Source organism: Thermomyces dupontii (assembly GCF_041956625.1).
Source record: "Thermomyces dupontii strain NRRL 2155 unplaced genomic scaffold VTN31scaffold_5, whole genome shotgun sequence".
NCBI lineage: Eukaryota > Fungi > Ascomycota > Eurotiomycetes > Eurotiales > Trichocomaceae > Thermomyces > Thermomyces dupontii.
In genome coordinates this window covers 995,148-1,019,374 of record NW_027192311.1, presented here as the reverse complement: position 1 = coordinate 1,019,374, position 24,227 = coordinate 995,148, and the positions used below count along the sequence as shown (strand labels likewise).

General features: G+C 54.0%; 11 protein-coding genes across 11 annotated transcripts; 3 read left to right on the top strand and 8 right to left on the bottom strand.

The window, feature by feature from the left end:
* Nucleotides 1-1,574: 1,574 nt before the first annotated feature.
* On the top strand, nucleotides 1,575-3,224 carry VTN31DRAFT_5648 (uncharacterized protein; the record flags this gene model as incomplete). The annotated part of the gene is made up of 2 exons (XM_069406170.1): nucleotides 1,575-2,275; nucleotides 2,324-3,224. 2 exons carry the CDS (start codon nucleotides 1,575-1,577, stop codon nucleotides 3,222-3,224), a joined length of 1,602 nt encoding a protein of 533 aa, XP_069259805.1.
* Nucleotides 3,225-4,285: 1,061 nt separating this feature from the next.
* On the bottom strand, nucleotides 4,286-5,708 carry VTN31DRAFT_5647 (uncharacterized protein; the record flags this gene model as incomplete). The annotated part of the gene is made up of 6 exons (XM_069406169.1): nucleotides 4,286-4,503; nucleotides 4,556-5,193; nucleotides 5,251-5,386; nucleotides 5,443-5,557; nucleotides 5,623-5,637; nucleotides 5,688-5,708. 6 exons carry the CDS (start codon nucleotides 5,706-5,708, stop codon nucleotides 4,286-4,288), a joined length of 1,143 nt encoding a protein of 380 aa, XP_069259804.1.
* An 899-nt stretch (nucleotides 5,709-6,607) lies between these two features.
* VTN31DRAFT_5646 (uncharacterized protein) lies at nucleotides 6,608-7,220 on the bottom strand (the record flags this gene model as incomplete). The annotated part of the gene is made up of 3 exons (XM_069406168.1): nucleotides 6,608-6,802; nucleotides 6,940-7,009; nucleotides 7,075-7,220. The coding sequence occupies 3 exons, from the start codon at nucleotides 7,218-7,220 to the stop codon at nucleotides 6,608-6,610; spliced, it is 411 nt and encodes a 136-aa protein (XP_069259803.1).
* A 523-nt stretch (nucleotides 7,221-7,743) lies between these two features.
* On the bottom strand, nucleotides 7,744-8,406 carry VTN31DRAFT_5645 (uncharacterized protein; the record flags this gene model as incomplete). The annotated part of the gene is made up of 1 exon (XM_069406167.1): nucleotides 7,744-8,406. One exon carries the CDS (start codon nucleotides 8,404-8,406, stop codon nucleotides 7,744-7,746), a length of 663 nt encoding a protein of 220 aa, XP_069259802.1.
* A 132-nt stretch (nucleotides 8,407-8,538) lies between these two features.
* On the top strand, nucleotides 8,539-11,271 carry VTN31DRAFT_5644 (uncharacterized protein; the record flags this gene model as incomplete). The annotated part of the gene is made up of 3 exons (XM_069406166.1): nucleotides 8,539-8,710; nucleotides 8,878-9,033; nucleotides 9,092-11,271. 3 exons carry the CDS (start codon nucleotides 8,539-8,541, stop codon nucleotides 11,269-11,271), a joined length of 2,508 nt encoding a protein of 835 aa, XP_069259801.1.
* A 650-nt stretch (nucleotides 11,272-11,921) lies between these two features.
* VTN31DRAFT_5643 (uncharacterized protein) lies at nucleotides 11,922-12,968 on the bottom strand (the record flags this gene model as incomplete). The annotated part of the gene is made up of 3 exons (XM_069406165.1): nucleotides 11,922-12,066; nucleotides 12,131-12,417; nucleotides 12,495-12,968. 3 exons carry the CDS (start codon nucleotides 12,966-12,968, stop codon nucleotides 11,922-11,924), a joined length of 906 nt encoding a protein of 301 aa, XP_069259800.1.
* A 446-nt stretch (nucleotides 12,969-13,414) lies between these two features.
* VTN31DRAFT_5642 (uncharacterized protein) lies at nucleotides 13,415-15,148 on the bottom strand (the record flags this gene model as incomplete). Its single annotated transcript, XM_069406164.1, has 1 exon — nucleotides 13,415-15,148. The coding sequence occupies one exon, from the start codon at nucleotides 15,146-15,148 to the stop codon at nucleotides 13,415-13,417; it is 1,734 nt and encodes a 577-aa protein (XP_069259799.1).
* A 2,047-nt stretch (nucleotides 15,149-17,195) lies between these two features.
* VTN31DRAFT_5641 (uncharacterized protein) lies at nucleotides 17,196-19,576 on the bottom strand (the record flags this gene model as incomplete). Its single annotated transcript, XM_069406163.1, has 5 exons — nucleotides 17,196-17,280; nucleotides 17,341-17,401; nucleotides 17,467-18,890; nucleotides 18,940-18,972; nucleotides 19,044-19,576. The coding sequence occupies 5 exons, from the start codon at nucleotides 19,574-19,576 to the stop codon at nucleotides 17,196-17,198; spliced, it is 2,136 nt and encodes a 711-aa protein (XP_069259798.1).
* A 444-nt stretch (nucleotides 19,577-20,020) lies between these two features.
* Nucleotides 20,021-21,271, bottom strand: VTN31DRAFT_5640 (uncharacterized protein; the record flags this gene model as incomplete). Its single annotated transcript, XM_069406162.1, has 1 exon — nucleotides 20,021-21,271. The coding sequence occupies one exon, from the start codon at nucleotides 21,269-21,271 to the stop codon at nucleotides 20,021-20,023; it is 1,251 nt and encodes a 416-aa protein (XP_069259797.1).
* A 291-nt stretch (nucleotides 21,272-21,562) lies between these two features.
* Nucleotides 21,563-22,184, top strand: VTN31DRAFT_5639 (uncharacterized protein; the record flags this gene model as incomplete). Its single annotated transcript, XM_069406160.1, has 2 exons — nucleotides 21,563-21,716; nucleotides 21,838-22,184. 2 exons carry the CDS (start codon nucleotides 21,563-21,565, stop codon nucleotides 22,182-22,184), a joined length of 501 nt encoding a protein of 166 aa, XP_069259796.1.
* A 312-nt stretch (nucleotides 22,185-22,496) lies between these two features.
* Nucleotides 22,497-23,255, bottom strand: VTN31DRAFT_5638 (uncharacterized protein; the record flags this gene model as incomplete). Its single annotated transcript, XM_069406159.1, has 1 exon — nucleotides 22,497-23,255. One exon carries the CDS (start codon nucleotides 23,253-23,255, stop codon nucleotides 22,497-22,499), a length of 759 nt encoding a protein of 252 aa, XP_069259795.1.
* Between the last annotated feature and the right edge of the window lie 972 nt (nucleotides 23,256-24,227).

Sequence of the window (24,227 nt, the reverse complement as noted above, 5' to 3'; positions counted from 1 at the left end):
CACATCACCACCACCAAACTCCTGGACAGCACTCTCGAGCCGTATCTCGCTCTCGCTGCGAGGATTCTGATCCAGGAACCGCCCTGCTTCTTTTATGTGAAGGGCGTGAACCGGCGTGCGGCAAGGCCGCAGAGTGGGGCTGTCACGTGTGGAGAGTGGGGCATCAATGTTCTCCGATTGGGCCCCGGGGAGGAAAAGCAAACATGCCAAGATATCGTCCTGCATGCGTCAGTCCTCCTGGAGCACCTCACGCCATCCGGCCGTCGACGCAGGTTTCCTCTTTTCCACTATAATCTGGCTGATTCTACCGTATCAGGGGACATCAATTGGCGTCCAGCACTCCATGGCATATTGAATTTATTTCTTTTGATTGCAAAAAGCCCATTGCATGGAAGGAGTGTCGTTGACCCGGGGAACTATATCGGGATTAGCGCCGATTGATCAGAACTTGGCACTGTCTTGGCATATTTGCATTCTGCAGCGGCGACGAATCAGAGCGCGGGGCCGACAACGAGCGCCCATGGATGCGAGAACAGCTCACATGCACCGTTTTGATCAAGTGCTTGAGCATGGTTTGATTGTTTAGTCTCGCGCATTTCGAAAGACGAAGAACGAGAGAGAAAGCAAAAGAATCAACCACTTTCTGCACCATCTATGCTGAATCCGAGCAGTCCAAGTCTAGATCGACAATCCCATCGACGAGAGTGCCCCGCTGTCCCGGACCAAGAAGACGTTCAACACACCGGATTTCCATGGATTTGCTGAGGGAAAAGGGGGAATCGGACGGGGGCTCCATGGGGTATAGGGGGTCTGGGTCGGCATCAACTATCAAGTCTATTTCTTCATTATTATGATGTATCGTCCAAGGAATCTGTACTCCGTTCGGTGTACGGAGTAGAGAATTCAAGGATTCACAGCTTCGGGAGAGCATCCCGGCGCTGGAGAGAACCTCCTCGTATCACGCAATTCCGAAAAAATCCCGATATCATCTTCCGTATCTACAGTATAGTATATCCAACCCTAATGCCGAGCTCCGCCGAGTTTGCACTTCGGATACTGCAAACATACCCGTTTTCGGCCTCGATTGCGCATTCACCGGGCTGCACGTATGTGGGTATGAATGCATGGAATGTGATAGACTTGAAGGGAACTTCGCGGGGTCCTCCTCCAGCGAAGACATAAAAGGGCCCTCAACTCCCCGTCGTCTGCCTCTCTTCTTCTCTTCATCAAGCAACTCTTGCAGTTCGCAAAAGCTCTCCAGCCCGCGCTCTGCTCGTCCGCTCGACCACGCTCTAGGCAATAGATCGCTCTCTGGGTGATCGCCAACACCGCCACCATTTTCTCCAATCATCTGAACAGGTAGGACATATATATACGTATCCAAACTCTCCGTGAGGTTAACAGAACTAACCACTTCCCAGCGCTCACCACCCCTTCAACGGTCGCCGACGCTCGTCCGCTCGAGGAGGAGCTTCGGATTGTCTCGTAAACCCTTAGCGAAGGCTTTCTTGCTCCGTAGCGTTTAGCTCTTCTTTTGTCGTTTCTTTCCTCGTCTGTCTCGCTTGTCCATCACCATGGCTCCGCACGCGAACGGAACTGAGGCCGTCAACGGTGCCTTGAACGGGGTGGCTTCCCGTCCCACCGGTCTTTTCACCGTCCAGTCTCCCAATGTCGTCTACACGGATGACGCTATCAAGTCGCGCTACGAGTACCACACCACGGAGGTGACTCGCACCGCTGACAACAAGCTGGTCGCCGTGCCCAAGAGCACCACCTACCACTTCAAGGTGGACCGCCGTGTCCCCAAGGTTGGTGTCATGCTGGTCGGCTGGGGTGGCAACAACGGCACCACCGTCACCGCCGGTATCCTCGCCAACCGCAATGGTCTGGTCTGGGACACCCGCGAGGGCAAGCGCGCTGCCAACTACTACGGCTCGCTGATCATGGCCTCCACCGTCAAGCTGGGCACCGACAAGAACGGGGAGGAGATCAACATTCCCTTCCACGACATGCTGCCCATGGTGCACCCCAACGATCTCGTGATCGGCGGCTGGGATATCAGCGGCCTCAACCTGGCTGATGCCATGGACCGCGCCATGGTCCTGGAGCCCAGCCTCAAGGAGCTGGTGCGCAAGGAGATGGCTCAGATGAAGCCGCTGCCGTCCATCTACTACCCGGACTTCATTGCTGCCAACCAGGAGGACCGTGCCGACAACGTGATCCCGGGCAGCAAGGCTTCTTGGGATCACGTCGAGCACCTGCGCAAGGATATTCGGTAAGTATCAAAAAAAAAAAAAAAAAGAAGATTGCTAACAGCTTGTAGTGAGTTCAAGGAGAAGAACGGCCTGGACAAGGTCATTGTCCTCTGGACCGCCAACACCGAGCGCTATGCCTCCATCCTCCCGGGCGTCAACGACACTGCGGACAACCTGCTCAACTCCATCAAGAACGGCCATGAGGAGGTTTCGCCCTCGACGGTGTTCGCCGTTGCCTCGATCCTGGAGAACGCGCCGTTCATCAACGGCTCGCCTCAGAACACCTTCGTTCCGGGTGTCATCCAGCTTGCGGAGCGCCACAACGCCTTCATTGGCGGCGACGACTTCAAGTCTGGCCAGACCAAGATGAAGTCGGCCCTGGTTGACTTCCTGATCAACGCCGGTATCAAGCTGACCTCGATCGCGAGCTACAACCACCTGGGCAACAACGACGGCAAGAACCTCAGCTCCCAGAAGCAGTTCCGCTCCAAGGAGATCTCCAAGTCGAACGTCGTGGACGACATGGTTGCCGCCAACAACATCCTGTACAAGAAGGGCGAGCACCCGGACCACACCGTCGTGATCAAGTACATGCCGGCTGTGGGCGACAACAAGCGTGCGCTGGATGAGTACTACGCGGAGATCTTCCTGGGTGGCCACCAGACCATCAGCATCTTCAACTCGTGCGAGGACTCGCTGCTGGCGTCGCCGCTCATCATCGACCTGGTGGTCGTCGCCGAGCTGATGACCCGTGTCGGCTGGAAGACCGAAGAGTCCGAGGACTACAAGGGCTTCCACAGCGTCCTGAGCATCCTCAGCTACATGCTCAAGGCGCCCATGACCCCGCCGGGCACCCCGGTCGTCAACGCCCTGGCCAAGCAGCGCAACGCCATGCTCAACATCTTCCGTGCTTGCGTTGGTCTGCAGCCCGAGAACGACATGACTCTGGAGCACAAGCTGTTCGCTTGAATGATGGGATAGAGGGATGGCTCTGATTATGACGACGGTTTGATTGTGATGACTGGTTCATCAGTTACGCTCTTTAGATGTATGTAGATAGGAATAAAATGACTTTTTTGTCATGAATGATGTTCTGTCGTAGATTCCAACTGCCAACTCGAGACGATCAAACAACAGCCCGCTCAAACCGACTTCTGCCTCGAAGACTTGAGTAGCGGCTCACACCAGGAAGCTTAGGGGTACTCAGGTCACCAAGTCCAGCGAACGACAGAGGATGAATAAGAATAAGACCAGCGCCGGTGATACTGTCTATCACGAGATTCCTGTTGATTATCTGATGAATCGCAGTCACTCTTTGAGTACCTTTCTCACTCTGTTGTTTGTCATTCCTTTGTCTCTTGCGTTTCGTTTGTCTGATGATGTGCATAAATCGAGGTCACTCCCACCCACATGGATGGGTAAGTAGACTCAGTGAGAATTGACGATAGCCTTACCGTCGGCATTTACTTCTCTGGAGCTTCGGAATGCTACATAACCTGCCATAATTTAACAATTCCATCGGCATCACAAACCCAGATCCAGTCCCTTATAAAAGTCCCTTTTGAGCTTGAGGAAATGTCATATCAAACCAAGCTTGCAAGGTCCAATCTTTTTTTTTTTCATATATAGGTCCGGGAGGTGAGTACCTCTAGGTCAATGTGCTGTCACGGATAGTAATGTAACAAGCGCTGGTATGGCTACGTGCAAGATTTTCCGTAGGTAGGTAGCCTAGTCGATTCGTTGGAGAATTGGAATGGAGGTTCTGGAGTTCTGGATATAGCTATTGCTGGCAATCAAGGCATCATGGTGAATAGTGAATACCACCTTATCCAGTAGGTATACATGCGTGGATGAGGACCCTGCGAGCCGGTATTATTTATCGGATCGAACCCGCGCAGTGACCTCGTGGTGCTCTGAATCTCAACTACCGACTAATGTATGAATTACATCTCCGGAATCGTCTCAGGAATTGCTTTTCATTAGCCATTCTTATACAGGACGGAAAGAAAGAACACAACACGGATAGGGAATCATGCCCGGTTGTCAACAACACATCGGATGCAATTGCCCGCCTTCATCTGCTCAAATGCATTGTTGATGCCCGCCAGCGTCTCCCGGTGCGTGATGAACTCGTCCACCTTGAGCTTGCCGTGGAGGTAGTCGTCGACCAGGCCGGGCAGCTGCGAGCGGCCCTTGATGCCGCCAAAGGCGCAGCCCTTCCATACTCGGCCAGTGACGAGTTGGAATGCTAAAAGAGGGTTAGTGTTCTGTTCCTACTGTCAGGTCGGAAGAAAACATACGTCGTGTGGAAATCTCCTGACCAGCGGCAGCGACGCCAATGATGATGCTCTGCCCCCAGCCCTTGTGGCAAGCCTCCAGCGCCGCGCGCATCACCCCCACATTACCCGTGCAGTCGAACGTGTAGTCGCAGCCGCCGTCCGTCATCTCGATCAGCTTCTCCTGCACGCTCTTACCCTCCAGCTTAGTCGGGTTGACAAAGTCCGTCGCGCCGAACTTGCGAGCCCACTCTTCCTTGGCGTCGTTCACGTCCACCGCGATGATCTTGCCGGCCTTGTTCTTCACGGCACCCATGATCACAGACAGACCGACGCACCCGGCGCCGAAGACGGCCACGTTGGAGCCCTCCTCGATATTGGCCGTGACCGTGGCAGCTCCGTAGCCGGTCGTGATGCCGCATCCCAGCAGGCACGTTCGGTCCGTGGGCGCCTGCGGCGTCACCGCCACGACCGAGATGTCGGCAACCACAGTGTACTGGGAAAAGGTCGACGTGCCCATGAAGTGCAGGATATCCTGGCCTCGCGCGCGGAATCGTGTGGTGCCATCCGGCATGACACCTCGGCCCTGTGTCGCCCGGATCTTGCCGCACAGGTTGGTCTTGCCCGACTTGCAGAACTTGCACTCCCGGCATTCAGGGGTGCTGATTCATGTCAGCCTGCTCAACTCGAGCTTTCTTTCTACTTCCATGGGAACATACTAGAGAGCAATGACATGGTCACCGGGCTTCACGTTGGTCACACCCTCACCCACCGACTCGACAATGCCCGCACCCTCGTGGCCGAGAATCACGGGGAATGCGCCCTCGGGGTCCTTGCCCGAGAGTGTGTATGCGTCTATCCGCAGGATCCGTCAGCCCATGGCTCTACCAGGCACGGAGTAGCCCACGCACCTGTGTGACAGACACCGGTATGGTAGATCTGGATGCGGACCTCATGGGCCTTTGGAGGCGCAACCTCGACATCCTCCACCGACAGCGGCTGACCGGCGCCCCAGGCAATGGCGGCCTATTCATGACCTTGGCATTGAGCGTCCGGTTTCTATTACTCCGGGACCGGAAATCGCTGCTTACCTTGCAAGTGATGGTCTGGGACTGTCAGTATGCAGTATTACGGAGCAGGACAGGCACGGACTTACCTTTCCAGCAGTGCTAGCCATTATGACGATGCACGGAAATGTGTGGAAGGTGATGTAGAACTCGGTTCTTCCACTCAGGGAGACTAACCAGTCGAAGTGAGGGGAGAGAAAGACAGCCCGAGGAACAGAGAACTGGCAGCGGAATGGACCGGGAAGCTGGTTATATATGTGTAGGCGATTGCACAGTGGGGGAGCAGAGCTGGAGATGAGGAGTGAGGGGATGCCGGGTCTGGTGGTGGGGTACGATTCTCCTTTCCTCTAGGAATCGGACGGTGCGGTTGAGGGGCTCTTGAAGTCATCCATAGGCATGACGGTATGTACATATCCTTACATCTGGTTTTTTTTTCCCCTCACGGCTCTGAATAATGGACGATGGTGCTTGCATGGCTTTGAGGTCCGCCCTTTCAAAGAACCCTGAAATTTTGTCCATACTTTCCAGGCCACTGCAGACAACGTCACTTGCAGTGCGATCAAAAAATTACAAAACAAGTGCTGATAGTGATATTATTGCCCCAATCGGGTAAATTTTTCCGGCCATTCAATTCGTTTCCCATGCTCGAAGGACAAGGAACTTTGCAATCAGAGATCAAAACTGAACGTCTGACAACTCTGCAGCAACATATTTTGTGTCCTAGGACCGGACCCGGCATGATGTTATGTATAAAGCGGCGGTTGCCTAGTAGAGTGATTTCAACATTAGACCCTCCATGCAGATAACAAGTCTACGGTACAGTACACATCAGAGAAGAGAACAAGTGCCCGCGGCTATACTCGTGCCATCACGGGATGTACATGAAGAAACATGCTGCCCTGCCGCCCTGACCGAAGATTCGAAGATCGACGGATAGCATCTTGAATGAAGCGATAACCGTGATTTGCCACCCCCCCCCGACATAGCCTACCGTCGCGCCGGGTCGACTTTACCGGCCCGGGAGCTGCCCGCTCTGCATCAACGCCGCATTCTGCTCCTGGAACCGCTCGCCGAGCCGCTGCGAGCCCTTGAGGAACTTATCGACACAGCGCAGCACGCACCCCTCTTCCCGGGAAATCAGGGACTTGGTCGTGAAGTCATTGACGCAGTCATCGAAGCATCGCTGGACGAGACGAGAATACATCTGCACGACAAGACACCACCGGGCGGGCGCCCCATTCAGTCAGCCATCGATTAACACCACTCGCGAGCCGCGTGAACCGATGCAAAAGCGGATCGGATCAAACACCATCACGGTCGAGCATTGGAACTTGAATGTACCGTCATGAACTCCTTCATTTGCTTCTTTTCCATGCGCGCGGCCAGCTCGCGCTGTTCGGCTGCGTTCAGACTGGATGCGCGTAGGCTCGGGTCAGCAAGCGATTGGATGAGGGGGCCGATCAGCAGCAGCCATACCCGTCCATTTTCAATTCCGTCAAACGATCAACAACGAACAGACCACACCGATCGGTATTGCCTGGAGGTGGAAAACTGAATATTTCGCGTAATCTTCCTTGCTCGTTCGGATTCCCTTGCTGGCGCCGACTTCGGTTTAGTGCCATCACATGACCGATGCGACGATCTAACCGAATCGGGAATCGCAATCTTGGCGCTCGATGCCCTTATGTAATCAGTGTATATCACGTGACCAGGCTATGATATGATATGTCACGGCCTTTGAGAACCGCACAGGAGTGTGTGCTGTGTGGTCTGTTGACGGGACAAATAGGCCGAGTGGAACTCGGTCGGTCGGTTAGGAATGAGGATCCAACAGGGGTGCCCTGTTGGAGTTGGTTGTCGTATGGGGCATGGTTGCATGAGTCCAAGACTTTTAGAGAGCACTGGTCTGATTGAGGCATCTGATCACGGCTGAGAGCTGAGCTGACCCTGACGCTGACAGTAGTACCTTGGTCGGTACGGAGTACATGTACATACTCTGTATTAGTACCTTTTTAGTTAACCTATAGGTTATTATGTACTCCGTATTGTATGATTCTTTGAACTCCCCGGCCGGTCTAGACATTTTGCTTGAGCGGTACGAGAACAGAAATCCAGAATGGGCACCTCAATCCATGGAAAGGTTCATCAAAGGCTCCTTCCTAGAACGACACCTCGAGTTATTTTAGGCTCATGAAACGGTCGATCGCCTGCCGCTAGTCCCAATCCGTCAGGCGGTTCACCTGTCTGAGTCTGGGCGCCCCGGCTTGAAACTGAAAGTCTGAAAGGGCGCTGTGTGGCCTCAGGCACGACACTACTAGTACTGTACTGACTTACCAGCCCAGGTTTAGGATTCAGGTTCCCGTGACTCTGGGACGACGGCGAAACCCAAAGCGTTTCCTGAAAGGCGTCCATCTTCCATCCAGGCAAAAATACGATCCGACGGCAGTCGACCTTCTGTGTGTGCGCGCGTCTCTTCTCATCATCGTCTGTTCTGAGGGTTTTGTGTGGTCGGTTTCGCGGGCCTCGTGTCTGAGGCCAGTCCCTCCCGCTCATCTTCCCCGACAAACCATCCTCTGTCCGCTTCCCGCCCTCTCCTATCCCACCCCGGTGTCGCGCCGCGTCGGCTTTGCCAGTTCTCGCCGACTTTAAATTGGCAGTTCCTCCTCCCCCACGAACGAATTCCGCCCTCAACCTCCCGACTGGAACTCGGTTTTCATCGTTCAGTGTCGTCTCCGACGTACGAGGAAGCTTTGGATGGGTGTTTCGCAAACTCGCTGAGCGTGCGATTTCGGGCCACGCCGTCACCATCGCGCCCGTTCATTTTGCGACGGCTGATCATCTCCGGACCCGCTACCAGGCAGCATTGCCGCGAGTCCGGATCCATCGTCGTCGCGAAATCCACGTGTTCCCTTGGTCGACATTTCGGCCCCGGATCCCATAATGCCTACGGATAACTCCCAGCCAAATCCATCCTCCTCGACCGCCGAGCAGAACGCCTCGCGCGATTCGCAACAACCATCAACATCGAATGCACTTGCGGCTCCCACCAAGCGGGATCTAATTTCTTGGTGGAAGCAATTCAAGTGGAATCCGAAAAAGGATGAAGACAAAGGTAGGAGTGCGCGAGAATTCCCGCACGTCGCTTTGCGCAAAGAGTGTCTCGGTCTATACCCGGTCAGGAGCATCGGGCGTGATGTTTCATTTGCCTCCTTTTATTTTCCCTTCGCTTGCTACAGACGATCCTGTCGTTAACTGGCACATCGGCTAACATCGGTGCAGGGCAACAACACAGGGGCATCTTCGGGGTGCCACTGAACGTCAGCATCAAATACGCCAACGTGGCCATCTCCTTGACAAATGATCAAGGAGAAAGCTTCATCTACGGCTATGTGCCGATCGTAGTTGCCAAGTGTGGCATGTTTCTGAAGGAGCAAGGTGTGTAAAACGGTACTTCCTCCCTCGGAAGAGGATCATGTCTGACAGCTCGAGCTAGCCACCGAAGTGGAGGGTATCTTCCGATTAAGCGGCTCCGCTCGACGCATCAAAGAGCTACAGGAGATCTTCGATTCCCCGGAGCGCTATGGCAAGGGGTTGGATTGGAGTGGCTATACAGTCCACGACGCCGCCAACATCCTTCGTCGGTATTTGAACCAACTGCCCGAACCTATCGTTCCACTCGAGTTTTACGAACGTTTCCGTGAGCCCTTGCGGAACTACCAATCCGGTGATTCCAAAGGCGATGGTGGTGGTTTTGACTATCATGAGGCGGTGGCCAAGTTCCAGCAACTGATCCGGGAGCTCCCTCCGTTGAACAAGCAGTTGCTGCTGTATATCTTGGACTTGCTTGCGGTATTCGCCTCCAAATCTGAAAAGAACCGCATGACGTCCGCCAATCTCTCGGCCATCTTCCAGCCGGGCCTACTGTCTCACCCCTCCCACGACATGTCCCCGGACGAGTACAAGTTGAGCCAGGACGTGTTGATTTTCCTGATCGAGAACCAGGATCATTTCCTCTTTGGAATGAACGGGACGGCCGCCGATCCGAAGACCGTCGAGGAGCTTCAAAGCGCCTCTGCCTCTTCATCCGCGCCGGCCAAAGCTCCTGCACCGGGTGTGCGGCGATCTGCATCGACGGCGAGTGCCGGGACAGGCAGCACCCGAAATTATGACTCATTACGCCGAAATGTCTCTACCTCGACCTCACGAGGATCTAGTCCCGCGCAGACTTCGAGAGCCTCATCGTCCGCACTGGGCACGCTCAGACGCCGCAATACTGTTCCATCGAAGAAGTCCGGTGGTCTTGGTCTGTCATCATTGAATCGCAATGGGGAGGCTATTGCGCCCGCCAAGACGGGCCGCAACCCTCCTCCGGTTAGTTCTGGGATCGGGAAGCCCGCGTCCCGGACACCGAGTCGTAGCTCCCGACCCTCTCCCACGGAGGAAACGCCACCCACTGCCGTCGCCGAGTCGAGCCAGAAAGCGGGAAAGAAAGAGCGACCGCAAGAGTTGCCGAATCTTCCCGCGCCTGCTCCTGTCTCCAACTCAACTGTCTCCACGCCAACCCGGGAACGGAAGCTATCCAGCCTCTTTGCAAGGTCTCCCCAGCCAAGCTCGGAGCCCAAGGAGGTTCGACAGCCGAATCGGTTGAGAAAAAAACGCATACCGGGCAGTGTGAATGAGAGTGCCCATAGTTCCACGCAGTCGCTCAGTGGCGCTGCCAACGAGACCGCCGTCCTGCCTCCGACGTCGCACGCGCCCTCGACCGCAGCCGGGCAATCGGGGGAGATTGCGTCGCATCCCAACATGGAAGGTCAGATTCTGCCCGTGCCGCCCGGCGAAGGCAGCCATCACCAGCACCAGGACTCGGAGAGCACGCTGAAGCCGATTGGGTCCCGGACCCCATCGATGAACTCCAGGTCGTCGTGCACGGATCATTCCGATTTCGATGACGGATCCAAGGCCGTAGCGGCGGCGGCGGCGGCAGCAGCAGCAGCAGCGGCGGCTACTAAGAGAGAGAACCGGCGCAGTTGGCGAATAACCCTCCCCAAACGGAACGCGGAGTCGGCGCAGTCGATGTCGTCGCCGCCTTCCGTTGGCAGCAACGCCGGTGCAGAGTTTAGCACGAGCTCCGTTGGCAGCTCAAGCCATCCTCGGCGTAGTTTCGCCAACGATTCCCGGGATCCCAGTAGCGATATCACGTCGAGCCGAGAGACCGACATTGGTCGATCGGCGAGCGTGCCACGAGAGTCGATGACCTCGCCGGAGCCAGAGAAACGCGGGTTTTTTGACAAGTTCAAAGTCGACAAACTCAGGGCCAAGGTCGCGCAAAGGAAGGACGGGAGCGCAGAGCGTGCCAAGAGTCCATCGCACTCGGACACCGAACTGTCGATCGCGTCGAGCCAAAGTCTGGCCCAAGTGGCCAAGGAAGGCAAACGCGCTATGTCGATGGACCAGCCCCGCGATTCCATTGAGCCGCGGGCCATTTCCCCGCCGGCAGGCACCAAGCTCACGCCGGTGATTCCGGAGGAGCCGTGCTCGGAGCCGGCAGAAGCCCAGGAAGCTCCGACACAGAACGGAGTCGAGCAACCGTCCGATGCGGTGACCGTGCCGGCGCAGGAGCAGAACGAGACGCCCGCGGCGGCAGCCGCTATGTCGAATAGTGGGCAGGTATAGCACACAGACGACGTTTTCTTTCATTTTCTCGGTTTTTTTTTCTTTTTTTCCCTCTCCTGTTTCTTTACGACATGAGGATGTTAGAGCTGGCTGCTTGTTCTGGATCTGTATGTGCACTGATGGCTCACGATTATCGTATGAGCTTGACGATGAAGCAGCCTATCCATATGAAGTCCTGTTTTTGCTTTTCTTTGTTCCCTTGTCTTTTTTGCTCCTTTTTAACGCTAATGATTCCCCGTATGCCCTGTTTCTTTTGACACTTTTGATATCCCCTATATACACCTGTATTATTGTTATTTTCCTTTTTTATTTTTTTTCTTTCGCCTAATGTCCTCCCCCCTACGAAGTTTAACTCCGTACCCTACCTTTGAATTATTGTTTTTTTTTTTTTTTTTTTTTTTTTTTTTTCCGAGCCCAATGAGTGAAGGAAGATTTTACGCGTGTTACTGGACTGCCCGTTGCGATGCTGTCTGAGAGTTTGGCTAGCTTTATACCTTTGGGTCTTAATTCTTTTTTTTTGTGTATGTTACATTGATGGTTCTTCCTGCTGTTGCAGGAATGATTTGATTGATTACTCGGTATTTCAAGGGGTCTATTCCGGTTCCTGAACACACTTATATACATATGGTACAAGCGGTAGATGGAAGAAATTATCGATCTGATTCCTCATCCGACTCGGAGAACTCAATCTTCTTCCCATACACCAAAGGCGTGCGCGCAATCAACGATCCGGCCACATAGCCAATATACGCTCCGGTCAAGATTGTAATCGGATAAGCTTGCCATGGGCGATCCCTACAAACATCAACATTCGAATCCGAAAAACCAACAAAAAGAAAAGAAAAGAAGTAAGACCTACCAATCCAACGGAATCGGCACAGCACCCAACCACGCCCCGACGGCCGTCCCCAACGCCCCTCCCCAAACGGTATCCATTGGCCGCTCAAACGCCCAGACCTGTCGCCAGACGACACCATCGACGCCGTGGACGTACACCAACGGCAGGACACACAGCAGCGCCATGTGCGCCGCACAAAGGAACGTATGCCATAGATGCGTTGTGCAAGGGGCACCGAAGAGGATGAGGAGGATGGCCAGGACGGGGGTGCCAAGGAGAGCGGTGAGAAGAAGAGAAAGGAATGAAGCCTGTAACATCCATTCTACGTTAATCGATCCATTTTTTTTATAGACTCGAGGGAAGAAGGGAAAAAGTCGGGCTTTACGGTGAGTTTGTTGACTATGGATTGTGGGCTTTGTTTCCGACGATGATGTTTGCCCAATGCTCTTGTTGTTGACGCCGATGACAACGAAGGGGATGAGGATGCAGAAGACAAAGTCGTCGAGGATGTTGTTGTTGTTGTCGCTGTTGTTATTGTCTTCTTCGTTTCCGTGTCGTCATGGCTGCTGCTGCTGCCGGCCTGTGGTAGACAAGTTACCAGGTACGCGACCTGCAGGCCCGCGGTAACGGGAACGTCGCTCGCGAGCGTCGCCACGGGATCCGCGACAAGGGACCGGAACCGCAGCGCGAACCATGCGAGGAGGACCGCTGGGTGGACATGTGCGTAGGTCTGCGCAGCGGGGGTCGGGAGGATGCTAACGGGGGGTGCTTCCGCGGGTTGGGGTGGTTTCGTTGCGGTTGTTGTTGTTGTTTTTGATTGAGGGGATGCTGCTGCTGCGGCGGCGACTGAGGAGGTCATTGTGATGAGGAATGCTGGGTTGGACGCATCAATTGCGTCGTCCGGGGTTTGCGGTGTTTGCTATCGTGTAGTGTCCGAGTTGATGAGATCAGTCGGAGACTTGGAGCTGGAGCTGGGCTGTTCCCTGTTTTGGATTGATGCCTGAGGCAGAAAGGGCTTCTCCCAATATGCTGCATCCTACGAGTCTTACCAAGAGAGTACCTTATGTACCAAACCCACCTGGTAAGTAGTTAGAGGTAGACGTCCAAGTTTTCCGAGATCTGTCCATGTCATGATTAGACTACAAACGGTGTAGATACCTAGCTACACCCGAATGAACGAATTGCCTGCTCGATATGCATGTCCATAAACCGTCATAAACCAACCCATATATGAGAAACAAACAAAAAAAAATATGTACAAGAAGTCGAGAACTAGAAAAGTTGGGTATCTGTGGACAAGAAAGATCACGACATCGATCGAAGATACGAACCCTCCCGTGACCATGGCTCCGCCTCCTCCGATCCCGACGCCGTACGGGCCTCCCTGCGCGACGACCCGGCCTGCCGGCGTCGGTGGCGCGAAGAATCCTGGTACTCGTCCGACTCCGGACTGGGGATCGGGTAGAGCGTGCCCGGCGGCGACACGGGATAGTAGCCCCCCGCCGACTGCTGCGCTTGCCGCAGGCTGCGGACCTCGTCCTGCAGCAGGAGAATCTGGCTCTCGAGAGCCTTGCGCGCCGTCTGTTCGCGCCGGATCAGCGTCACCAGCGCGCTGTACTGCTCAATCGAGATGCCGTGCAGGTTCGACGTGGAGGATGACGGCCCCATCTGCCACGGAGGTTGTTGTTGCGGTTGTTGTGAGTAAGGAGAGTTTATGTTTGGTCGCAGCGTGGCCATGCTCACGGGCCGCGTCTCGTCGCTTGACGCCGCGTCACTCTGGGAGGATGTTTCGCTGAAAGCGGACGACGGCTCCAGCATCAGACTCGGCAGCGGCGGCTGGGTTTCCGGTGATTTGCCCTTGGCCGGTGTTCGGGTTCCCGGCGGCGTCGGCCGCGGGAAATCGTCATTGACCGTGCCCTGAATCCGGGCAATGGCCAGTTCCAGGTCCATCAGTTTCACCTCCAGCGTCGTTAGCCGCTCCTCGACCGTCGCGTCGGGATCTGTTAGCGTCCCAACCAGATTCTCGATGTTGAACACCCGGCCCTCCGGTTCCATGACTTGGGGTAGGTTCGAGTCGTCAGACTCGGGCGGGGGCTTGTCATCTGATGATGATGATGTTGTTGTTGCCATCGTCGTGGTTGGTTGTTCCCCGGTGCCTGCCTCCCCAGACCACGTAGCTGTCGGCGACCGGTCGTCCTCCTCAATGGCATCGGATTGCCACTTTTTTTTAACATCGCCGTTTGGACGACTCCACTGGATCGGAGACATACAGTGTTTGTGGCTCATGTCGTGCAATGCATCCGCGCTGCGAGACCGCCGGTGCGCACTCAGGCTCCGGGGGGACGTCACCTCCTCATGACTTTGGGCGTCCTCTGGGCTGACCTCGCTCAGGGACCGCTCTGTTGTTGCGGAAAGTGGGGACACGACCGACATTGCCGTTTCTCGTGCCTCTCCGTCATCCGACAGAATTAGACTAGGCAGCGTTGCTCTTCGTCGGATGGTTCGATGTTGCTGTACGGGGATCCGGGTTTCTTGAACACTGCGCGTGCCGCGACGTTCTGACGATGCCGATGACGGACGGCTGACTGATGCGGGTCGCCGGTGGTCTCCGACCGATGGCGAGCTTCTAAATTGGGCGTGGTGGTCCGGCGGCGAGGAGGCTGCTCTCTTTTCTGGATCGATGTCGCTTTCCAGTTCCCCGCGGCCATCTTCTTCCAGAATGCTCTTCCTTCTTCGACCAAAGATTTTCCGCATGACCGTTTTCAGGGTACTCTCGCGGCGTCGGTGAAAGGCGGATTCATAGGAGGAGACGGAGTTTTGCGGTTGGTGGGAGTAGAGCCCACGGTAGGGGGATTTGCTGGGCGACACCAAGGCAGGTGAATACGAGTCGCGCGGTTGACGAACCGGCAACGCGGTGATGGTTGGCTCCTCCCTCGTCATGGTCAGGAGGAGGCCGGTCCCGTTTGATCGATGGTCGGGTTCGTCGATAATCGGCGATTGGATCCGTATGCCGTTCTGGATCGCATGGGCATGGGCCATCTTGAAGGTTTCTGTCTCGGTCCACTGATCATACAAGAAATCCAATGAAAAGCGATACTCAGCAAGTTCGATCTTTTGAGATTAGGAGAAAAGAGCGTTGGCGAAGGATCGTCTCATCAATCAGGAATCCAGTCGCCGTCCTCTCAATGGCGACGAATGCTCAGGCCAAGAATGTATCCAAGAAAGCGTAAGCTATGCAACCGGACCTGAGTTCCATGTTTTTTTTTTGTTTTTTTTTTTTTTTTTCTTTGTAGATTCCAATCGGTGCGTGAGCGGTCGTCGAGCCCGTTCGATTGAGGGAAACGACTGCGAAGCAATCAATCAATTAATAAAAAGAAAGGAGAGACGCGAGTAAAAACTCGACCGGTAACGACTGAACCGAGTGGACAACAACGAAGGGCACAAGTTACCGCCGCTGAAGAATCATCAACGACATGGCGGATGCCACCAATACAGCTGGCACCGCTTGGCCAAGGCTCGAGCCATAGGCACAACAGGCAGAAGGCCAACTCCGGAATTACAGAACGAGAACCGCGTCCATCTGCCCGCAAGGGGATCAACGGCACTCAGGGAGAGTGGATTCACGCCAAAGCGAAGCTAAAGTCGAGCTAATGCACTGGTGGAGGCGTCGCCAGCGAATGCGGCGGCCCGTCGAGCTCCGGCCGGTGAACCCCCGGCGCACTGAGGCTATGTGTCAGAGAGTCAGTCGATTCGAGACTTGGAGAGGTTGATTTGAATAAAATTAGTATATGTACATAATTATGGTGCAGGGGATGATCAATTCCAGTCCATTGACGAGGAATGTTGCTGTTCAACAAGAGAAAGGTTAAGTAACTGCATAATCTCTCAGGGACAGGAACCGTGTTTTTTTCCACCGGGGAATTTCCCCTTTCCCCTCTCCGCCTTCGCGATACGACGATCGATGGAGAATAGCCAGGCGATAATAGGCATTAATCTCGGCCATCTGAAACGGCGCCATCATTATTGTCCCATCGAGCACGTTGGCCAAAGGCGAAGAGCCAACCAAGGCCGAGGAATTTCGCTGAATGGCTGATTGATCACGGTCATATACGACCACAATCATACAATGGCAGAGGCCAAAGGTTCAAATGATAGGTAAGTAACAGGTTAATCTTCCCTTGGCCAGACAATTGATCTGGTGGTTCTCTTCTCCCATTCTCCATCGGCTACGTGTACGGTGTATCAGTCCAGACATAATCTTTTCTCTATCATCCACAGAGCTCCAGTTTGAACTAGCCGCCGTCGAAATATTCCAGAACCGTTTTCCATGCGGGTCATTAATCCTGGTCTTCCCTCCGAGTTGAATAATAGAGTGGATTCGTTGATACTGAGTACTTGATAGGCGGAGGAGCACTGTTCAGGAACTGTACGCTCGGATATCGGAAAGCTGAAACGCCTGATTCAAACGAATCCCGGAAGCGGGTGTTCGAAAGTGCCGGTAGCCTACGAGTACATGTATGTACCTAGGAGAGTATTGTACTGGCCGACTTGTACAACAGCCAGTATACTCCGTACCTGTTCTCTTTTCTAGTGGCTAGAGCTCACCTAGCTGATTCGAAATTTATGGAATGTGTTGATCCCGGCCAGAGCTTATCTCTCACCGGAAAGAACACAGCTCATAAAAACCACATCGATTCGTTTGCACCATCAAACACCAATCCAGATCTGTAAATAACGAGATTTGCTTCGGTGATAGATAATGAATAATCTGATCGACACACATGTTGGCTGGAGCGGAGATGCCCACGGATCAAACTTGTCATTGCAAACGTCCAGCAAGCGCGACCACAATGCATTGCGGAGACAAGTCAGATCGCCGAGACTCGCCCGTCAATACTGTAATCCTATCGCGGGGTCACCGGTCATCTCATGTACTCCGTACTCCGTACGCAGTATCTAAATACTGTAGCTGTTTGACACCGAGGGCCCAGACCCGGGTCAACCTGGACAGTGACGGCTGGCCGCATCGAGCGAGAACACCGTGGCACACTGTGACACACGGCCGCTCGGCAATCAATCGATTCGTCTACGTGAACTCGCTCGCATCGGGATAGCGCAGGTCGGCGTGCTCCTCCAGAAAGTCCATCCAGTGTTTCAGGAATTCGCTGCCCCTACGGAAACTGTTAGATGACGCCTATGCAGGTACGAGGTTCTTTTATTCGGCCACGTACTTGCGGATGGTTTCAGAATCGCCGCATACGCATAGATGCCTCTTTGGACGCGTCATGGCCACTAGATGCCCCCCCATGTCAGTTTATGCGGCCACTAGGAAATGAACAGTGGAAGGAGGGGCTCACCGTTCAACCGCCGCTTCTCCGCGAGAAAACCAACCTCATGCTGCGGGTTGCTGCGGACTAAGCTGACCACAACAGCCTCCTTCTCTCGACCCTGGAAGCCATCCACACTGCCGAGCTCGATGCCCGGGTACTTGCCCTTCAGGGACTGTGAAAGGAGCCCCAATTGCGCATTGTAAGGCGTGATTACCGCGATGTCCTCCGGCCGAACGCCGGCTTCCACAAGGTTGTCCACATGGCGGATCACCACCGCAGCCTCCATCTCGTTGCTCTTGCTCTCACCAAGGAGGCTCTCCTTCTTGGCGATATCTTCGTCCTCGGCCCGTTCCGGAAAGTCCCCGCCTTGCGTATCATAAAACACCAGAGGTTCCCGAGTGTCGTCGGTCTCGGCAACCTCATACGGCAGCCCTGTGAGGAGCCGCTCTTTGACCCCATCGGCAGCGATGAGCTTGGACTCGTACAGCTCATCTGATGGAAATCTCATGATCTTTTCATGCATACGATACTGCGTAGTAAGCATTCGCTTGATTGACGGACCGTGTAACGAGAGCAATCTGTCAAACATGGTCGTTTCGAGACTGATGCCGCTCAAAATTGGCGCCTCGCCGTTCGACGCTGCGGAGCTCTCGACCTTGAGATTTCTAGACATGATTGTTGGAGGCAGCTGCAAGTGATCGCCGGCAAGAACCGCTCTTGAAGCAGTCAACAAAGGCACCCAGCACTGCGCTTCCAATGCCTGGCTGGCTTCGTCGATGATCACGACATCGAATTTCTGATTTCTCAGCTGATGACCACCCGCACCATGCAGCGTTGCCAGCACGACCTTGCTGCCCGTGACCAAGTTGTCAACACATCTTGCCTCACGATCTCTGTATTCCTTCCGGAGCTCTTTCAGATCCGAGTATATCTCACGACGCTCCCGGCCATTCCGAGTCTTGCGGATGCTGGCCTGCTTCTCGTCAATCTCCTTTCGCACATCTCTGACGATTTCTGCGGCATCTGAGGCCTGGGTGAGCACCTCCAGGGAGTGATCTAGCACGGAGTGTAATAGCCGAGCCGGGTGACCGACTCTTACAATAGGAATTTGATGCGGCGCCAGTCTCTCAACAATGTTGTCCACGGAAACATTAGAGGGCCCGCACACTAGGATCCGCATATTTCGGCGGATCATCTGCAGAATCAGTTCGATCAAGGTATGTGTCTTGCCCGTCCCTGGAGGGCCATGGATGAGGGCAATCTCCCTCGATGCGAGTGCAAACCGTATTGCCTCTTTTTGGGAATCATTGAGGGTGGGATCGATGAAGTCAATCGGCCCGACAGCGTCGTAATCCGGCGAAGAGGGAGTTGTATGGCCGAACAGGACCCTCATGAAATGCGTGTGTTCCGACTCGGACATCTTTTCCATCTTCTCCATGGTCTGATTCATGCTATTTTTGTCAGCATTGTACATTCTCGACTCACATCGAATATACTCACCGCTTGTAGGTGACATCGTTGGCAATCTTCACACTTCAATCTTAAACAATCAGCAATCTCCCCCTGCGCCAACACATGAACCACAAGCCGGTAAGAGGACTTACAGCCATAACTTCTTCCCCCACAGCGTATCAACCGTCTCTTCATCTCCTTTCGAAATCCCCCCGCCACCACTCTGCCCAAAGGCTACCGACACCATCTTCTCAGACGCCTTGGTGACAACGCCCTCTACACCAACGACCCCCTTCCCACGCTCCTTTTCTTTCTCCTTCCCCCCAGCCTTCCTTCCCGACCCCGACACAATTTCCATCACTTTAACCACATCCCCCACGCGGATACCATGCGCACCCAACTGCGGTCCCCCATCCGAATCACTAGTATCCGCAGTGTTGGCCGTGGCCGGATCCGCGCAAAAGTCCCCCACCACTCTGCCGCCCATTCCCGTCCGACATTGGTCCAGGATAATTCCCGTCAGCGCGTAACCTGTAGCTTGCAGCGTCCGGCGGGTCGAGGGCGAAACCGTGATAGTGGCACTCGTTGCCAGCGAGGAGGACAGCTTTTCGGCTTCATGTTCCCGCAGGAGCAGCGCTTGCTGGGTCTGCGCGAATTGCGGAATGGAGATTGCGGTGGGAGACATGATTCACCGTTTCGGAGTAGGTAATGTCTCTGTGTCTCGTCACATCATTCTTGTTTGCACTTTGCTTAACTATGATCCCCTCTGTTTCTCCCCGCATTGTTTCTCTCGGAGAGTCGGCCTAAACCTCATTCGGAAAGATACTTAGGTACTCATGCGCCGTCATCCCGATCAGCCCCTCATCGTCTCCTTGTCCATGGACATGGATACATACCCAGATACTGTATCATGCTGGAGAGCATGTACATTGCAGTAGTTGCCGAGAACTTATGTCCATTACTCGCACTCAATATTATACAATTGGTACAAAACATTAAAAGAGATCTGATCGTCGATGTTCACCTCTGATTAATTCCCGCCCTCCAAAAAAAAAAAAAAAAAAAAAAAAAATAAAAAACCCTGCGAATCCCAGAATTCCAATAGCAACCTGCAGATCGTAGGGTATCATCATGACTTTGACCAAATATCAGTCTTACTCTCTTCCTGACCTTTCGTCTCAATTGTGATCGATTCCTCGCGTTTCTTTTTCTGAACGAGGGCTTTGATTTCGCCCTTGCAAAGCCCGGTGCCTGCGAGGTCACACTCCCCACAGCGGCGCCCGACGGGCAAGCACACCGTCTGGCCCAACCCAACAAGCAACTTGTTGATCTCATGCCATTTGCTCCAGGGCAACCAAGACTCGAGAGCCACTCGGGTCTCCTCGGGGGTCTTGGTGCGGTGCCACCCCCAGAGATTGGTGATGCGGTGGACATGCACATCAACACCAATGCCCTCATGCTTGCCCCATGCCGCGCTCATGCAGAGGTAGGCCATCTTGGGGCCAACGCCGGGCAATTTCATCAACTCTTCTGCCGAGGACGGAATATCGGAGTCGTATTTGTCTCGGAGAATCTCGGCGACCTGTTTGATGTACTTCGTCTTGTTGTTGTGGAAGCCAACTGTGCGGATGAGTTCGTTGAGACGAGAATGGGAAACGGCCAAGACGTTCTCCAGAGTGAGTGTGCTTTCTCTTGGTTCCTCTGGTGATGTTTTGGACCCGTCTTCCTTCTTCACTTCGGGACCCAGGTCGCCGAGCTCGGTGTGTAATCGCTGCATGGCGACCGCAGTCACGGTGTCCTTTGTTTGCGACGACAACATCAGCGCAATCAGAGTTTGAAACCTCTGATCTCGGGGCGAAGATGTCTTCCAATGTAGCTCCGCGCAGCCCATTGTGTCGACGGGTGCCGTTGGGTTATTCTCTCGCATCTTCTTCACAATGTTGTACATGGTTTCCCAATTCGACGGAGGCTCGACCTTCACGGTTCCATCTTTGGCAGTAATCTTTCGCATCGGTTGTCGCCGGCTTTGGGATGCATTGGGCTTGACGACCTGGGTCTCCTGTTCCACGACAACCTTTCGAGTAGCCCTTGTAGAAGGCCTATTACCGGTACTTGTTTCAATCGCAGACTTGCGTTTCTTTGGCGGCGGTTGTAGAATATCCTCAATGTCTTCAGTTTTTGCTGATGACAAGGACGAGGAGTCATCTTCGGAGAGCTCGGTGTTGGAGATAGTACTTGTACCGGCCCCTGAGCTGCATGTCTCCGAGTAGGCAAAGCTTCCTAGGGCACTTCTGGCAGAAGAGCTGCGCGTCTGACGCCTTGATAACGACAAGGCTTGGACAACCTTTGCAGTGTCCTTTGACAATTTGGAGGTTCTCATGCTGATTGTTTACCGAACTAGGTATCTTTGCAGCTCGAAAAGTTCGGCAACGATGACTCCGCGCAGGATTCACGTGATTCATGCGGAGAATGACTTGCCGCGCGGGTGAATGCTATGCGGATCAAATCAACCTCGGCTTCGGGTCCATCTGCCTTCGCAGTACTGACGGATATTCTGTGATTAATAACCTGAATCCGAACATCGCAGAGTCTTGGTTGAGGTACCGCGGTTTCCGTCAAGTGCGCGGGCGATAAAGTGCACGATTTACAGCAAGTCAGCAACAGAGGAACAATGTCCAAGTCCACAACACAACGCCTCCTCAAGGAGCTGAAAGAGTACGCCAACGAGCCAAACGAGGCACTACTACATCTTGGTCCCGTCAGCGATGATGATCTTTTTCACTGGGAGGCTGTTCTGAAAGGTGTCAAGGGCACTCCATATGAAGGTCAGTCCAAAGGAAGCTCCGACTTGAGACTCGGTGTTTTTGAAGTATCATGAAGATGGCATATTGCGACGACACGTTGCCGACTAGCGTCCAATTCTGACAAAGCTTCGTAAAACATTAGGAGGCCTCTGGCAACTACGTATTGAAATCCCACCTAACTACCCTCTGGCACCACCCAAGATCCGCTTCCAAACACGCATCTCTCATCCGAATATCTCGTTTACCACAGGCGAGATCTGCCTGACGCTGTTAACCTCGGAACACTGGAGCCCCGTGTACACGATATCCACAACTCTGTCGGCGATCCATCAGTTGCTGACGGACCCTCGGCCCGACTCGCCGCTGAACGTGGATGTTGCCGCGCTGCTTCGCGAGGGTGATATCGCTGGGTGGGAGAGTCTTGTGCGATACTGGACGGAGGAGGAACGATGGCAAGGGCCAGGGAATGCAAACTTGCCTTCACGGTGATGCCTGGCCACCAAAACTTTCCAATATCAGTCTGGCGCGTTTGATGTGATGAAACGATACCTAATGACTAGCAGATCCATCTACGGAGTACAGTATAGAGGATTAATCGACGGGCTTGATTTAGGATCTGTACTCCGTACAAGAGTGGATTAATCATTGTTCATTATGCGATTGTTGAATTATGTAGGCCCCAGGTCATGACTGCATAGCCTCCGATTAGACAAACACACCGGGTGTCTGGCTCAGTGGCTTGGATGTGCTCATATACATGCAAGTAAACACAAAAGGTGAATTAAACACGAAACCGGGATATCACATCAAAGCAAGCGTTGCAGCACCGCTCAGCAGGGTGAGAATTCCGAGCGACAGGACACCGGTCAGACCAGAAGCCTGATCCTCCTGCAGGGACGGCTCTCCGGGGCCCTCAGAGCCCGACCCGGCATTCCCGGTTTCCTCCGGATAGATGGTGGTCACCGACGTGATGGTGCCGACCGAGCCATCAGCGGACGTGGTCTCGAACGTCGTGGTCGAGGTCGTCGGCTTGGGCCGCGACGAGCTGGACGAAGAGCTGCTCGACGTGGTCGTCACCGAGTCCGATGAGGAAGTCGACGACGAGGATGAGCTGTCGGTGGTGTCTGGTGGATTCGACGAGCTGCTGGAGCTGGAGCTGGTGGAAGTCGAAGTGGAAGTCGAAGTTGTCGTCGTGATGCTGGTGACTGTCGTTTCTGTCGTATCGGTCGTGCCGGTCGTGTCGGTGCTTGGCACATCGGTGTCGCTGCTGCTCGGCGTGGTCGGTGCACTTGTGGTGGGAGGCGTCTCCGGCGGAGGCGAGGAGGTGTTCTCCGAACCGGAGGTTTCGCCGGCTCCTTCCGTCTCGTTTTGGCGTTTGAATAGGATTCTGCGAGCGAAACCACCTTCTTTGACCTCGGGCGGAATATGGCTGCTGCCGTCACCCGGCTTCTCCTCCGGAATTCCCAATGCATGGGCGCCCTTTGCGGGAACCACGGTTGAGGCAACCAACGAGCTGGTTGCCAGCAGCGACAGGAGCAAAGTCTTGAAAGCGACGACCATGTTGCCGATGATTTCGCAGTGGTCGAAGGGAATCAAAGAGTCTGTTGATAGTAGTTTTCCTGTCTTTGTGGGGAGGAAGAGGTTTTAAAATAAAAGGCAGCACCTGAACCAAGGCACCGATTGGGCGGGTCGGGTCACCAACGGACTGTGAATCAGCGATCAGATTACTGTTGGGATTTGCGGAATGCTGCTCGTGTCTTAACCTTAAATATATCTGGGCCTTAAGGTTAGGCTTTTAGTATGTATGTAGGTACTCCGTACCTACCAACCCAAGCAACCTTTCGGTCGCCGATGGAAACCTGGAGAAGGGCGATCCTGCGATCCTTTCTTTTTGGCCCGTTGGGGCCGTTTCCCATACGTTTGTTACATATGATTCATGTCACCTGGAGCAAGGACCAAGTTCAGAGTTGGTATCATTGTGATTCGTCATGTTTTACGACTGGTGGAGAGGACAGAAATAGAAGTGTCTGACCTCAAGCCTAGTATACTTTTGCTTCAGAAAGACCACATCAACTGGCTTAACCTAAGGAACCGATATTCCCGCCTATCCCAGGCTTCAATTGGAGAGGAAATCCATCATTCGACACTGACTGATTCAGTCTTCGCAACACAACATGTCCAAATTTTAACTTCTCTCAAACTCAATGAACTGAGAAGAGAACTCACCCTCTGCGCTGTGGCGGATTGGAACGTGGCTGTGCCAGGTGGATCATCTGAAGTCCGTACCTCGTATGTACTAGAATACTGTACTGTATGTCCTGTGGCTTGGCTGGGGGACTTTTGGTTCGCCCTCAGTGCTGAGTGAATCGGCAGTAAGTACTTAGCTGACTCAGCAAAGGGCCAGCTCACGAGAAAAACGAGGAAAACGAGAGCAGCACCTCAGACCCAACTCCTAGGATTCTCAAACATGGTGCGACCTTGAAATGACTTGATACTAGTATCCTGAGTTGAGCGAGTTCCTGTCTTGTACTC